This window comes from Erpetoichthys calabaricus, chromosome 18, assembly GCF_900747795.2.
Source record: "Erpetoichthys calabaricus chromosome 18, fErpCal1.3, whole genome shotgun sequence".
Lineage (NCBI taxonomy): Eukaryota > Metazoa > Chordata > Cladistia > Polypteriformes > Polypteridae > Erpetoichthys > Erpetoichthys calabaricus.
In genome coordinates this window covers 17,583,640-17,599,388 of record NC_041411.2, presented here as the reverse complement: position 1 = coordinate 17,599,388, position 15,749 = coordinate 17,583,640, and the positions used below count along the sequence as shown (strand labels likewise).

At 45.4% G+C, this 15,749-nt stretch overlaps 3 protein-coding genes across 3 annotated transcripts in view; 2 read left to right on the top strand and 1 right to left on the bottom strand.

Moving 5' to 3' along the window:
• pop5 (POP5 homolog, ribonuclease P/MRP subunit) overlaps positions 1-15,749 on the top strand; it is a 270,905-nt gene that overhangs the window by 55,795 nt on the left and 199,361 nt on the right. The window lies entirely within an intron of this gene.
• c18h12orf43 (chromosome 18 C12orf43 homolog) lies at positions 1,170-5,399 on the top strand. Its single transcript, XM_028824263.2, has 6 exons — positions 1,170-1,338; positions 2,565-2,610; positions 4,248-4,346; positions 4,632-4,696; positions 4,810-4,900; positions 4,980-5,399. Exons 1-6 carry the CDS (start codon positions 1,200-1,202, stop codon positions 5,332-5,334), a joined length of 795 nt encoding a protein of 264 aa, XP_028680096.1. The 5' UTR covers positions 1,170-1,199; the 3' UTR covers positions 5,335-5,399.
• Positions 5,601-14,804, bottom strand: hnf1a (HNF1 homeobox a). The gene is made up of 10 exons (XM_028824262.2): positions 14,318-14,804; positions 9,452-9,651; positions 9,180-9,363; positions 8,630-8,850; positions 8,397-8,548; positions 7,160-7,316; positions 6,765-7,019; positions 6,373-6,491; positions 6,114-6,240; positions 5,601-6,035 (listed from the first exon to the last, which is right to left on the bottom strand). Exons 1-10 carry the CDS (start codon positions 14,593-14,595, stop codon positions 5,923-5,925), a joined length of 1,806 nt encoding a protein of 601 aa, XP_028680095.1. The 5' UTR covers positions 14,596-14,804; the 3' UTR covers positions 5,601-5,922.

The window sequence follows — 15,749 nt, the reverse complement described above, 5'->3', positions numbered from 1 at the left end:
AAAGTTAATCCTTTGCACACATTTTCAATAAAGGGGAAATCACTAATATAGGCACGTGGAGTGTCGTTTTCTGCTATTTAAAGGTTGCTGATCACGATTATGGTAACATTTTTGATATGTGATTCTTTACCTGTGGTGCTAATCTACTAAGGTCTTCTCACTGAGGTTTAAAAATTACATGTTTCAAACATAAGCATGTGCGCTGTAGTTTTAGACTATTGCAACGTCACTAATTACGAATATTACGTTATTTTTGATCCTTAACTAGGAATCTAGCCCTTTATGGACCTGGCCAGAGGGTGAAAAATGACACATTTCAATTATTATTAAGAATATTTTAGATTGAAGGACACATTTTAATATATCAAATATTTGACATTACTATACTTTATTATATACAGTACTTGTACCTTACGAAGTATAAACCATGACATTTTTTACGACCACCCCGAATTACTGCGGTTTACGGTAATTCAGATTTTTTTACTCTGGTTTATCGTCTCTTGTTCTAATTCTAACCTTTGCGTTTATTGCATTTATAATGTGTATTAATCGTATCCAATGATATAAATGCACTGTTGTTCATTCTGAATTTCTATGAGGTACTTTCAGTATGGGAATGGCGCTATATAATAAATCTATTATTATTATTAAATAACTTTCAAATCAATACTATTGAATTGTGCGCCGCGTTTACAACAGAAGCACTTACCAGTAGGGAGCAGCACTGTCCTTCATTTTGTATTTAATTTGGGGAAGGCGTAATCTGTCATGGGCTGGCCTTTCTTCAATAGAGAAATGCAGGCTGGGATCTGCATTCCTGCAATTATAAATTGAGCTATAGTGTGCAAAAATACAGAGCTTAAAGATCGATTGCTTAATAAAGCGGCACGTCTCAATAATATCCGTATTTTACAAAAAATCTAAAACAAATCTTCGAAGGCAGTAGTCATTTCCACCAAAACGCTCAAGGGGTGAAAATTCCAGACAGTTACGAGAACTCAGAAAGACGACCTCTCCGTTCGAACTTCTAAAGATGACTAAATCATTGACTCCAAATCCAAGCATTACGAGAAAAATTGTTGAACGACAACTTCCTGTATGCAGTTGAAGTACACATCCGGGTCGTCACCCCGGTTACGCTACGCTCACGACAAACTACGTTTCCCAGAAGGCGTCGCGCTTGAGATTGAGGAGTCATGGCGGCGTCTCGTGTGTCGAAGTACACTGAACGTGGTGATCCCAGTAGCGGCTCCAGTAGCAGTTCCAGTAGTGAGGATGAGTCGGAACGGCTACGGGAGGCAACATGGAGCTTTAAAACCAGTGATTCTTCTGCAGGTACTGACGTAGGACCTGGTTACCTTAATGTTTTGCACTATTTATATGACATTTAATACACCCCGGTGTGAAATCCGTGAACGAATGAAGTTTGACTTGCAGTTTGTTTCGAAAACTCAAAACGTGAACTCAGTTCTAGAAAATCAGTAAATTTGGAGCTTGTATACCGTTAATCAAGCCTAAATCTGCTAGAAGACAGCAAGTAGGATGTCTAGGATTGGATGATTACTAGAGACTTGAAGATGCCCCCCATACCGCTTTAATTGGCAGAGAACACAGCAGTTCGGTCCCAGGGCACACCCTGTGGTGTACATTAATGGAGAGAACACTGCTGGTATGTAGACCTGGGTTCAAAGCAAACGTTACATCGTTTAGTAAAAGTACATAATAAACAAGAAAAGTTGCGTCAAATACCAGCAATATTAAAATGTGTGTTTCAGTTTTAACGTTTAAAGTCTACATATTCTCGCATGTATTAGTCATTTTTCACCCTCTGATTGAGGTCCAGAGAGAACCAGATCCCTTGTAAACGATCACAATAATACGATATTCGTAATCATTGACTATGTAATAGTCTAAAACAGTACTCCACATGCTTAAGTTTGAAATTTGTCATTTTAACCTTATGTGAGTGTCCCTTAGATTAGAAGACTAGGAGCACCAGTACAGAATCAAATAAAAATTCTATCATACGCCTTGTCAGCAATTATGAAAATAGCATAAAATGACGCTCCACGTGCCTATATTGCTAATCCTGATTTTTTTAAAAATTTTGTACAAAGTAGTAGCTTTGACCCCTTGTATCCCATTAGGGGGCAAACCTCAGGGGTCGATTGATGTGGCATGCCCACCTTTACATCCTTTTGATCAATTTTGCTGTAGACACCTATTGATTTACTCTTTATCATAAGGGAGTAATTTCCTGTGCAAATTATCCAAAAATGGCCTAAACATGTGGGGTTTTCAATTCTATGGGGATCAAAATAGGGGAGAACCCCAAAAAGCTTGACGCCTTGCATAAATGAACATCAAAACGTGTCAAACGATACATCATATTTGGGTTTTTCTCATACTGGTTAGTCAGGAGATACCAGACAAAAAAAAATGAAGTGATTTTAAGGCATTAATAAGTTATTCTTAGGAACACAATCACAGTACATAATGTTCCCAACACCATATTTATGTACCAGAAGTCTCACTTGTTACAATCTGACATCTCTCTTCAGGGAAGAATTCAGATGATGGGCCGACTTCATCAGGGCGCAGCTGTGGGTGAGTTTGATATTACTTTTCCCTCTCTCCACAGTCTTTTCATTTCTCTGTTGTTTTACGTGTATGTCTGTATTTGATCAAATTCTTTCATCCATTTAACCATACATTTTGTGATTCCACTTAATGCCACCATAATGCAGGACCCCAGCCTGGATGGGGTTCCAGTGCTTCCTCTGGTACCTAGGAATATACTGTGCAATAAACTAGTTGTGTAGATCATCTAGCTTAGGCCATGCATATCTTAAGATGATAAATCACATTTTACATGGATACACAGTCTACAAACAAAAGCCAAGCCACTTTATACTTCATGGGGAACAGGCACTTTCATAAGACATCCACACTTGGACGCTGTGCATGCAGCACTGAAGTGGCCCATTTATAAAGAATTTGAAAGGAATTGCTGCAGCACCACCCTGCTACAGACCATGGGCTTTGGCTCTCGTTATTTTAGAGCATGGAAAGAGGATGCACACTATTGTGAGGGTAAAGCAGTCCCCCAAATGCTGTATTATGAACACAGTCGGCGTGAATTGTTCAAATCACTTTTCTGCTATCCACCTTCACATTCTTCATCATCATCAATTTGATCTCTCTGACGAATGGCAGCTTTCGATGATTATTTAAACTTGTTTTCTACCAGTCTCTGTGCTCTTCAAAGAACTCACTTCACTTCTGTGCGAGGTGGGCAGTTTCCAGACAAGCATTTAACCAGTAAAAAGCCCTGTGTGGTGTATTAAGTGTTTTTCATGCATAACAGGTTGGATTAATTAAACCACAAAAAAGACTGGTGACTAATATGTGATGTTGAATTACGTTGTGGAGAAAAGGGCAGTAAATGAAGTCCATTGTTGGTACTTGTTACATTTTTCTAGTGGTCTCTGTCCGCTTTCTTAATGCCACTCGTGTTAAGACACCAGGTCAGTTTTAAGTTTTTTTTTAATTGGCCTTACTGCTTTATCTTTGTTGTGGCAGTTTTAATGTTTTCACAAGCACTGTATATTAACAGCATTAGTATTAATATTGTCACTTGTAGAGTATGGAGAAATACTCACAGGTCTGACCAACACGTGGCATGATAAACAAGGATGTATGAAAAGAACTTCATTTTAATAAACAGAAAACCCAAAATGTCTGCCCTGCTCCCCTTTCTCTGTATGTCCCACAGCTGGTTAACGTGTGTATCACTCTGCTGGTCTCCGTGTCTCTGCTTTTTTTTAAGGTGTCACTCAATTTGTCCTTGTCTTGTTTACACTCCTCTGTCCATGTGGCTTTTCCTTCCACATTCCCAAAGATGTGAGTGTTAAACTGTTTGGCAATTCTAAAATTACCCTTGGGTGTGTTGTGTATAGCCAAGTGGGCTGCTGTGATGGACTAGTATCATGTCCAGGGCTTTTTCCTACCTTGTACCCAGATACTACCAGGTCAGGCACTGACCTCTACGACTGTGAACTGGATTAAGTTGCTTTAAGTTTAAAGAAACAAGGGTGGGTTCCCGCTCATGTTGTTCAGTGTTTTTGTCTCTCTGCTTGCTGTCCATTCACGTGTGAGTGTTTAAAGTTCTCACTATTCACCTCCACACTTATGGTTTGTTTCAAGATAATTAATTTTTCTCCCCTTCATTTTTCTTACCAAAGTAAAAGAAAGGAAGCTGAGGAGAACACAGGTAACGAGCTGCAGACAACTCCAGAATTCCGCTGTCATGTTGCCAAGAAGCTGGGTGCCATGTTAGACAGGTAGGCTCTTTTCATATTTTGGATTTTGTGCCAACTAGGCAACTGACACAAAACAATCATTTTGATTATAAGCTCATCAATCCCATACACCTAATTGCTCTACAGTGACATCCAGTAAATGTCCTCATAGTGCTTTTGTTGACCATTTATTCCACGTGTCTACATTGTTGACTTGTGGAGGTGAGGGCAATGAGGTGGCAGCTTACCAGACACCTCTCTCCACGCCTAACCGAGTATCCTCTATGCCTACTAATGCAGTCTTTGCTTTGCTCTCCTCCATTCCAGCTGTATCGTTGTGACAAGTAATGCCGTGAAAGGGATTCCTCTTCAAAGACCTGCCAGTGATGAAGGTTAGCCCAACAAATTTCATGCCCTTGCGCTCAAAATGTAATATCTGGTACTCTCCACCTTGGCCACTCAGTGCAGGCAGATGTTTAATGAATGTCTTTTTGTATGGATTTAGGTTTCCGCTTGTTTTCCACCTCAGTTTCAGAAGATGTCAAGGTTACAAGTCATCAGCAGGAGGCCAGGCGCAGGCCTGCTGTCAGCTCCAGGTATGGCTGATGTTATTTGTTGTCTGTGGCACCATGGGAAGAGTCACTTAGGCCTGACAGTATGCTTTTTACCCCTTAGTGATTCTGAAGGTGAATTAGAGAGCAGGCTGATAGAGGCAGCAGTCTCCGGACAGGACATTCTCAAGCACAGTGTCATCGAAAGGCAGAGGGCAACACCTAATGGAGGAGATGCTACAGTATCAGAAAGCAAGGAAAAGAAAAAAAAGAAGAAGAAAAAGAAACAGAGACAGGAGGAAAGTGGGGCAGGGATTTACATGTGTGGCAAAGAAGATGAAGGGGCCACTATGGAAAAATGCTACTACAGCACAGACACATTTCACCAGAGAGATGTTACAAGTGACAGGCAGAATCCAAAAATGAAAAGCAAGAAGAAAAAGCTGAAAACGGTGCAGCAGGAGCACATGGACTTGTGACGGGGACTCAGGCAGCTTGAATATAAAGGTGTACAGGGAATTTAATAAAGGGGATATTTTGTAAACCTCTGTGTAGCTCACCGTTACACCTCCATTGTCGTGGTGTACCATTTCCTGCACCAGTCGTTCAGTCATTTTGTTGAGGTTTGGCATTTGGGAAACTGTGCTGTGGGAAAAGGGAAGTGTAAAAGTGAGCCCTTGCTCCATTGGGCAGCTCTGGTGTGGCCTGTAGCAGGTAAACACAAAGCAGACTGTCTGTCCAGAGATGACATACAATTGGTTTTATTTACAGCTGTGGCCCATGGGAGCTGAGTTTTCCAGACACACACCTCATCTCCCTGTGGGCTAGATCAACTGCCCAAGAGACAAGGGCCTTGTCCTATTGGATGTTTAGGGTCCAAATATTTTTTGGGGGGGGTTCTGTGTGGTATGTTGTCAGGAACAGGATTCACCCTGGCCAGAGAGAGAAATGAGTTCCAACAGCAGCTTCAAAGAGTTGATCCCTAATGACCAGGGATCTGTGAGCCCTTGAGGAGTAGCACTGGCAGTATGTTCCCAGCTGTGGTCAGTCCATACTGTTGAGAATGGCTACTGGGTGGGTGAGGCGATCTGTGTGGGGATGAAGGCACTAGGCGAGAGGAGATGCGGGTGGCTGTCGATGCTCTGTGAGGTCAGGTACATCACTAGGCTGCTGGATGGGGCTGTGAACAAGTAGAAACACCACATCAGAAAGACCTTGACTGGCTTCTGGGCAGCAGCGCAGTGAGGCACTAGATTACCTGACACTGATGGGCCACTGTCTAGGTGCTGTAAGGAGTCTGAACTGGACAACTGTCCCACTGGGGTCGGGGAAGCTGGTGGCTGGATCGACATGGCGGTCTGGCTGTCAGAATCTGAAGGGAGAACCTGCAAAGCAGAAGAGTTACAAAGGGCACACAACCAACTGACTGCCAAAACAGTTGGTTTAGACAGGGGTTGACCAGTAGGGCCAGAAAATGACACCCATTAGATGGTGAAATCTCATTCACTTATCCTTACCTGTTTGACAGCAGTGAGGTTTGTGAAGGCACCAAGTTGTCCAGTCTCCGTGATGACCATTGTCTGTGTAAACAAGCTATTAGGGATATCTTGCAACAGCTCCGATTTGTGATTGTATACTGGAATGGCAAGGGGAGCCAAACTAGTCAAAAGTAAACTGGTGCATAGCTCCAGCTCTAAAACTCTGGGCTGGGCATAAACACTTGATATATCAAGTTTGATTGTCAATTGGACGACCAGGTCACCATCCTTAAGTGGGATGGATGGCTATTCTCTGGAATCTTTTGAGGTTCATGCTATACGTAGACCCTACACCCCCCCCCCCCCCCCCCTCCCCAATCCTTCCCAGTCCCAAGTCCTTTTACTCATTTCACATTTCTTGTGTGACTTACCATGAGCAGGCTTCAAGGGATGCACTGGAATACCACCAAACAAAACTGCACCCTTGCCCACCTCAGACCCACCATGCGCAGGCTGAAGTGATGTCATGAAGGAGCCCTGTGTCATGTTACTCTGAAAAGGTGGCATGACTTGCTGCTGGTGTGCAGAGGTCAGGTGTTGCTGGAATGGGACTGGCTGTAAGGTTGTAAGGCTGCTGGCCACTGTGTTGATGACTGGCACATTTTGGGCTTGTGAAGATGCAAGACCTAGGAGAGAACAAAGATGTTAAGGGACAGAATTCATGGGTGATGAATGCATCATGTATGTAAGACCCCCCCCCCCACACACACACCACACACACACAAACACACACACACTCAGTACAACAAGGGACAAAACATGTTACCTATAACCAGAGAGGAGTCTCCAGGGCTGATTGTCATGATACTGGGCAGGGATGCCATGATGAGCCCGGGGGTCTGCGTCTGGGGCTGAGCAGTAGGTGAAGACAGGCCATGCAGGGCTGTCAGCGTGCTGACAGGAGGTAGTGAACCCAAAGTGACCTGACAGGACCCAAAAGTAAGAATAACATGGAGATATTAATGTGGCTAGGGGGTTGTCCCATAGTCAGACCTGCAGTGGGCATATTCAACCAAATTTAGGCCATGGTCAGCTTCTGGGACACTGTGGCTTATGCTTACAATAGTCTTCTGTAGCAGGGACAAAATAAACCACTGGGGATAACCACAGAAAAAGAGCAGCATTACTTGGATGAGTCAGCATGTTGTTGTCCATCTTTGTGATGTGGTGAGAGGTCAGCCAATCCCAGGTGACCCTATGGCTACAGCAACTGACAGACCCTAAACAACCTCCTTATTTTCATTTCCGGTTAGTAGATGACCAACATGTTTGTGACTAGTAGGTCCACTGAGATTAGAATTGCCTTCACTGGTCAGCTGATAAAACAATTTATGTCCTTTATCTGGCCAGTTGTGGCTGTCAAACCTGACAGTAAATAAAAACCCAAGTCAAATCTCATTATGAAACTAAGCCATGCAGGACAAGGTCAGTCTGTGGGTTATAGTGACTGGTCAGTAGGAAACAGCTGTCCTTGCTAGTCAACCAGCAACAACCTCTCAGTCACAGTAACCAATCACCAGGACAAAGATAGTTTCTTGATTATAGTGAGTGGTCAATAGGACTCCACATCTTCAATCATCTTCTGGGTCAAAGTGACTATTCAATGGGCAACAACCTCTGAGGGCCAATGAGTAATCAGCAAACTATAGGACCACAGCACTTGGTCAATAGGACAAGGATATTCTCCTGATTGCAATGACTGTCTATTAAAGCTGGACATACTCTCAAGGTTGCACCAAATGGTCAGTAAGAGTTGGTCAGACCCTGAGTCACAGGTTTGTCAATATAACGTAGGTGGCCTTTTGCATTAGACAGACTGAACAGATAGCCTTTAGGGTTAGACAGATTGGTCAGCAACATAAGTCAGTCTGTGCAGTGTATTGATTGGTCAATAAGATGCATTTAGTGCTAACATATACACCTGTAATGTATTTTACAGTCTCACTGCGGAGTTATCTAGGAAATCAATACAAATTGATTGGGCTTATGTGGATGACTCTTACCTCTTTGCTATCGCTGACCATCAGAGTGTGGCTGGGTTGGAGGCCAGTGGGTGATGGGGACTGCACGATGACCTGAGTGGACTGGAGGCCACTCACATGGGCAGAGGTGGAGGTCAAGATGCTGCTACTGGACTGTTGGCTGTATCGGCCTCCTGTATGCAAAGCAGTAGACAAACAGGAAATGAGGAAAAGCACAAAGGAGCTCCACTGGGTCTCCTCCCTGGAGTACTCACCGTGTGGGGGGCTGGCCTGCAGGTTGTGGCCACTGTGACCTGTCCCCTGTGGGGTATTGTGGGCCGGCTGACCACTGTATGAGTCCATTGCAAGTTTGTGTCGGAATGCCTCCTCCTTCCGACGATTGGCAAACCAGTTGTAGACCCGCACCTCAGTAACCAGGTTTGAACCGAGCCCTTGTACCTGAGACGGGGAGACGCCACGCTGGATACACTCCGCCCTGCACAAAACAACAAGCAGCTGTACATGTGACAGTGTCGGCCACTGTGGTTTGTACTACCACACATTACAGTGGTCATAAACAAACCTCACTGCACATCCCACCTCTTTACTCTCATTTACCTCCTACACTACCACATTTTACCCTCATTTTCCTCTTGTGTTGTGCCCCTTTTTATAAAGACCACTACTTTGTTATTTTGCTCAGTCCTTAACTTCTGCTTCCTCGTTCTCTTACTCCTACCTAACTCATCACATCCTTCGTTTTAACAGCCTTTTTCCTCTTGTCCCCTTCTTCTGCCCTGACATAAATCTGACTTTGCCACACACCTGTTGCAATCTTCCACCAGAACTTCTCGCTCTTCTTTGCTCGGGTTCTTCTGCCGCTCATAGGCTTGAAAGAGGATCTGCTGGGAGGCGGGGCCCCACTTAAATCGGTTTCTTCTAACCTTCTTGCTGGTCATTTCATCATTAGGCTCCTCCCCCAGGATTCCTCGGCTGGCGTTGGTGAATTCTGAAAAAGGGACACCACAAAGCCAATATGAACATGGTGAGCCTGCACGCCGTTGCTTGAAAGACAAGAAGCATAGGGGTGGACTTACGCTGGGTGATCTCTCCCTGTTTCTGCACATACCATGTGTACAGTGCTGCCCTCTTCTGATTCTTCATGGGAGTGCCCTTGTTCAGATGCTGTGATAAGTGAGACTGGTTCAAACCAGTGGCATCAACCACCTCCCGCTGAGGGAGGTTGTGTTGCTGCATGTAGCACTTGATCACCTTGGCAACGTGCCATGGGTCCTCCCTGTCACGAGACACAACACTGTACTAAAAAGAGCAAGATGGACACAATAAAGTCTTTAATTTACAAAGTCAGCAATAGAGAAGGTGACTGAGCCCTGATTCTGCTGACCATCACCCCACAATGACACACTGGAATCCATTAGTCCATAGTAACTTGACATATGGTGACTCCTGTTCGATTAGGACAAAGACACAGTGGGCAAGTATATACAGGGAAACAATGGAAATCCATTAATCTAGGGGGACACATCAGGGACTACTGATACATGAGACATGGCATACTTCTGATCTACAATGACAAGGGTATGGCGTCTAATTAGTAAACCAGTAAACAGGACTAGGGGTAAACACTCGAGTGTACCAGTCTACACTGAAACATCAACCAGGAACTGAGACCTCTAATCTATTAGGACACATGGGACTAGAGGGACTGTCTTTGGTGGGTTAGGAGTGGTGGCTCTGAGGCTAGAGATCTGCACTGGCAATCGGAAGGTTGCCGGTTCGAATCCCGTCAATGCCAATAGGGACTCTGCTCTGTTGGGCCCTTAAGCAAGGCCCTTAACCTGCAATTGCTGAGTGCTTTGAGTAGTGAGAAAAGCGCTATATAAATGCAAAAAATTATTATTTATTATTCAGCAAGAAATCACTCTGGTGAGGACTGCAAGGCTGCTTTGTAATTTTGCAGCACACAGGTGTGACAGACATCAGATGCTGCTTGCACAAGGTGGGAGGAGAAGTTCCCTTTGGCTCAGTTGGATAAGCCAATGCTTACTGTCCTGGAGGCCCCAGATTCATGGCCAGCCTATCATGTGAGGACACAAAATGAAGATGGACAAGACTGTGAGTGATTTTTCGCCGGCATAAGGGACATTAGACTAAAACATTAGACATAGGCATGTTTAATCTATTAGGAGAAAGTGCATAGCGTCTAATTATATACTGGGAAACATGAAAATGGACACAGTTGAGTCTAGAGGCACACACTGGAATGTAGTAAATTACGAGACATGGAGATGTGTAATCTATTAGAATAAAGGGCACCACCATGGAGGTACATAATAGGAAATGGAAGATACTGTAGTCTAGCACAACATGAAAACTGGAGATCTCTGCTCGGTCAGGACAAAGAGCATGGAGTCTGTGTGTATACTGGGAAAGAATATTTGGTGGAATCTAAGGGAGCCATTAGAGTCTCTCAGTAGAGAGAACCACTAGGCACGGAGACCCCTAATCTATCAGAACAAAGACCACTGAGGTTCTATACTTAGGACACAGAATCTACCAGGACGCTTGAACAATCCATAGTCCATGATCCTGGACGGACAATGACCTTGCAATCTGTTTTCCTCCATGGTCGTGGAGTTCAACCCTCTCACAAGTGACAGTGCATGCTGACCTACTGGTGCACACTGGGACCCCTAAGCATACAGGGATGCCAACTCTGTTACTTTTCTCTTTTTCTACCCAGTCCTGTGATGTTTCCTAATTGTTGGACAAGGGATCTCCAGGACGATGACAGATCCTCCAAGCACTGTGGAGTCCAAAGTGCAATAACGCAGGTGAGCACTGACTCAGGGGCTCATTTTGGTCTTTGAGAGGGGGTGGGGGATTTCCAAGCAGGGCGTCTGTCCAGTGTTTGTTGCAGATAACCAAGTCAATTGAACAAAGTCCAAGGCTAGAACAGCCATAAATAGGCAAGTGACACACAAGTGGGGGTGGGACAGCAGTCCTGTGTGAAGATGCTGCCTGGGAAGCATAGCTGGGGGGGGGATAGTTAAAATGTTATCAAATGGCTGTCTCTTTTAAACATAAAAAATGGGGAGCAGAACATCCCAATGCAGAGTTTGAGTAGCCATGTGTCAAAAAGACAAGAGGGAGAGGAGAAGGTGGGGAGACATCTTGAGAGTAGTCTATCCTTGAATGCCTATTAATTAATAACTGCAGCAGACACCTGCAGCTCCATGACCATAGAGATCAGGGAAAATGATCTGAGAAGGCCTGCTGTCTATTATAAATTTACAGAAAAAGCCTCTCTAATAGACACCTACTGGGTAATTAGTAACCTGGTGGAGAGATACTGTCTGTCCCTCAAATAAGACAGGATCAGGGACCACAGTCAGAAAGAAGACAGAGGCAATGACAGAGAGCAGAACTCGTCGGGTACAAGTGGTGTGGACGGAGAGAAGAGATAGGATACTGGGATATGGACAGGAGATTTTCTAAAGGGATTCTCACAGGACAGAGAAAGACTACAGGGGCACGGGGACATGAGCAGTACAGAGGGGAGTAAGGACAAAGGCACACAGGCAGGGCACAAAAAAGGGGCAGGAGAGAGGGCACTGTAGGACTATGGATAGGACAAATGGGACACCGGGTAGGGGTAGAAGAGAGATGGGAGTGAAGTGACACCGACAGGAAACAGACAAGTGCAGAGTTGCTAGGGTTTGGACCAGAGGAAGAGTGGGGACTAAAAAACATGCATGGGACAAAAGACATATGGGCAGAAGACAGAAGGAATCGAAAGAACCCAAATGGGACACAAAGGAGTGCAGGGAGACGATGGCATGGGCAGGAAAGAGGGGCCAAAGAGGACAGTGGGGGCACTGGTGTGTAGACCACAAAGAGAGAGAACATGTGATGGAACTGAAAAGGTACAGGAATATGGGCAGAAGAGACAGGAGACAGTACAAGGAAGGACTGGAGTATGAGCAGGTAGGAGAGGACTGCAAGGACATGATTGGGACACAAAGACTGGTCTGAAGGGACAAAAACGATTTGGGCCTAAAAGAGAAAGAACTGAGGGTGCATGGCTGGAACAAAGAGGAGAGTGGAGGGGCACAGAGCAAGAAAGAGACAAGAAGGGACATGGACAGAACAGAGAATGGACGGCAGACAGACTGCATAATAAACTTGAGCTGTACTGGCCGGTGACACAGAGGAATAGGCAGAGGATACAGACACAGCCACTGTTCTGGATTAGTTGAAGAAGAGCAGGGGACTGGCAGTGTCCCAGAGGGTGCCCGAAGTGCATGGGTGGCAAAGGTAAATATTTCAGTATTTTCAGTTATCCTAACCTCCTTCCTCCAGCAGGGGTTGCTCATCCCTTCCATCTGTTCCATGGCCTCATGGCCCCACATGGATTAGAGCCTAGAGAAGCAAGACCTGTTCGGTGATCGCCAGAAAGAATGCACTGCAAAACTATGCCAATGCCTTGTGCCACTAGTCTGGAGTCTCAACCTCCTCTTTCACCACTGCACCCATGACTGGTACAAGTCTGAAAGCTCTGACAGCTAATAAGCAGCCACCAGTCTCCTCCATTTCTACATGATTCTAAGTGCTGATATGGCAGCACTTGCAGTACTTGCCATGGCTGACTGTGCCCGTATGTCTGATGCCGGCAGAAGTTCCAAGTGCTCTTAGGCTTCAAATCAACTACACGCCAGTAAAACTGGGCAACTGTGCCATCTCTGGGGGTCCAAGCTCCTCCTACACTGCCTGCTGCTGTGGACTGCCGCCGAGGCAGGAGTTTCTAACTGCTGCATTCTGCTAGTAAAACCCAGGGACACATTTACTACCAATCTGAAGTCTCTATTCTGCCAGTTAAATGATGCCAAGTCTGGACGTTTTACCTGTTGTTCAGCTACCAGTAGATATGCCCACAAGGTTCTAATTGCCTATGGCCCATTCTGCAAATTCCAGCTACTCCAGGTGGTTAAAGCCAGCCAGTTCAGAAGTTCAACTCTGCCCACTTTGTATATGCCCTGTACCCAGTCAACCTATTCCTCTACTACCAACTGCACCAGCTGATTATACTCCACCTGAGTGCCTAACTACTACTCAGATCATGGATGTACCAGCCAACTGTGTCCAGCCTAAATGTGCCAACTACAGCTATGCTGCTACAGCTATAGATTGGGAGCATCCACTGATACAATGCATTGCCACACCCACCACACGACTAACCACCTCAGGATCCCAATTTAGGACCCGAGCGCAGCCGTGCAACAGAATGCTGCCATTTTAATATCCCTCTGATGACAGCTGCAACAAAAAACGTAGCCTATTATTCACTTAATGCAAGTTACACCAGGTAGTTGTGCCCACTCTGGATGTCCTAGATACTCCAATCAAGTTCATGGCAAAATGATTTTTTTGATGATAGTTGCACCAGGTGAGTGTGCCCACGACTTCAGTAGTTGTGCCCCACTTTGTGAGGTACTCCTTTGCTGTTGCCAGTTTGGAAATTCTACTCAATGCTGCATTGCCACTTGTACTGTTTCCCCCCACAAGAGAATCAAATTAGATGCCAGTTAGACAACCCTGGAGGTCTTTACTTTTCCAAGATACCAGTTACAACTGTGCCCAATTTTGCAATTTAAATTTACACATCAGATGCCACTCGTACCAATTAACTGAGCTCACTCTGAAGGTTCTAACTGCTCCTCTGGTGCCAGTCATACCAAGTAACTGTGCCCATGCTAGAAGCTCTGATTACTCCCATAACATTAATTATACGTGGTAGTTGTGACCATTACCAACTATTCCTGTGATATCAGTTACACTGAGCAGCCCATGCCCCATTTTTCAAGTTCCACCCACTCCTAAGCTGACAGTTGCACCCAGTAGCTGTGTGCAGGCTGACTTTTACCACTTAAGCGAGTGCTTACTGTAAGAGGTGATCCACCATGGCCCGCTGCTGGGCAGCCTCTTCTGGGCACAAGGCCTCAAGCTCCTTGAATATAGGGGGTTCAAATTCCTCCCCATCCTCAGAGCTCTCCTCCTCCCCAATGCGCGGCTCCACTCCGTCCCCCTCCTCGCTTTCTCCCGGCTTGGCTCGGAATGCTTCGATCTCTCCCAGTGCCTCTAGTATGGTGTGCTTGTTGAGGCCCGAGCTGAGCAGCGCTTGGAGCAGTTCCTGTTGCAGGCACGTAAGCCTGGTCACCATGGCGGGGTCAGCCTATCTCCTCCACTTGCTGCTGCCTGGTAAATCCCATCGGAACAGAGTAACGTCTCCCCTGCTGCTCCCTCCCTGGGGGCGCCGTGTGGTAGAAGAGCAAGCAACTGCCTTGGCTAAAACAAAAAAAAAAGGCAGGCTTCGTCAGCCCCGAGTTCGAGATGGCTGTTTGTGTTGGAGCAGAGCGCATTAGCAAAGGTTCATTTGTATCTACGAGTTGCCAAGTGAACTTTGTACTCCTGCAGCTGAGCGCTGGACAAAGTCCAAAGAGGCAATGACAGTCAGCACACAGTAAACAGAGTGGCCACATGGTGTAAACGAGCCAGGTGTCGTCTGAACTGGAAGGGGACGGAGAAGCTGGGAGCAAAACTGGACATAACACCCTGGGTGGTGATCGGGGCAAGCAGATACAGAACTGGAGTGGAAGTAGGGCAGAATAACCTGGAAGGTGGATGGTGCATGACTGGGGGAGGCACACAGTGACACGAGTGGAGCACAATATAGTTGAAGGTGACAAAGCCGGTGGGAACACAAATAGAACAGTCGGAAGGAGGATTAGGGAAGAAAAGATGGTAAGATGATGGGGCAGATAACAGTATAACTAGGCTCCAGGCAGCACAAATGGTGATCATGACTACAATAAATGGGAAGAAGATGAGGAAGATAACAACACAATTGGAGCAGAAAAGTGACAATGAAAGATGGGAACACAACTAAAGTGGAATAAATCAGACGATAACTCGGGCGAATGGTAAGATAACTGGGAGCATGGCTAGGGCAGAAGAGATTGGAAGGTGCTTGAGGCAGAGGGGAGTATGATTAAGGATAATGACCTGACCACGTGGCAGGGTAAATGGGTCTGGAAGGTAAATGGATTTTTAAAAAAAAGGTACAAATAAGGCAGAATATATTGTAAGGTAGTTGAGGTATACATGAGCACGACCAGGACCAAACAGACCAGAAGGTGACCTGGGCAGATGGTTGCACAACTTGGACAGTATAGAGCAGGAGTAGGGATTGTATGTGACTAGGGCAGAGCACATCAAGATCAGAACTGACTGAAGTATGTCTAGGGCAGGTGGGATCATAATTAGTGAAGAATGACCAGGCCACATTGCAAAAGCAAGGTGAGTGGAATGGGGACA

Bases quoted from the DNA above. Each gene is read 5' to 3' on its own strand.
- c18h12orf43 (XM_028824263.2), top strand. From the start codon at position 1,200: ATGGCGGCGTCTCGTGTGTCGAAGTACACTGAACGTGGTGATCCCAGT. The intron at 1,339-2,564 runs GTACTGACGTAG...ATCTCTCTTCAG, and splicing joins AACCAGTGATTCTTCTGCAG to GGAAGAATTCAGATGATGGG. The intron at 4,901-4,979 runs GTATGGCTGATG...TTTACCCCTTAG, and splicing joins AGGCCTGCTGTCAGCTCCAG to TGATTCTGAAGGTGAATTAG.
- hnf1a (XM_028824262.2), bottom strand. From the start codon at position 14,595: ATGGTGACCAGGCTTACGTGCCTGCAACAGGAACTGCTCCAAGCGCTG. The intron at 9,652-14,317 runs GTAAGCACTCGC...GTCTCGTGACAG, and splicing joins ATGGTGGATCACCTCTTACA to GGAGGACCCATGGCACGTTG. The intron at 9,364-9,451 runs GTAAGTCCACCC...TCCCTTTTTCAG, and splicing joins ACAGGGAGAGATCACCCAGC to AATTCACCAACGCCAGCCGA.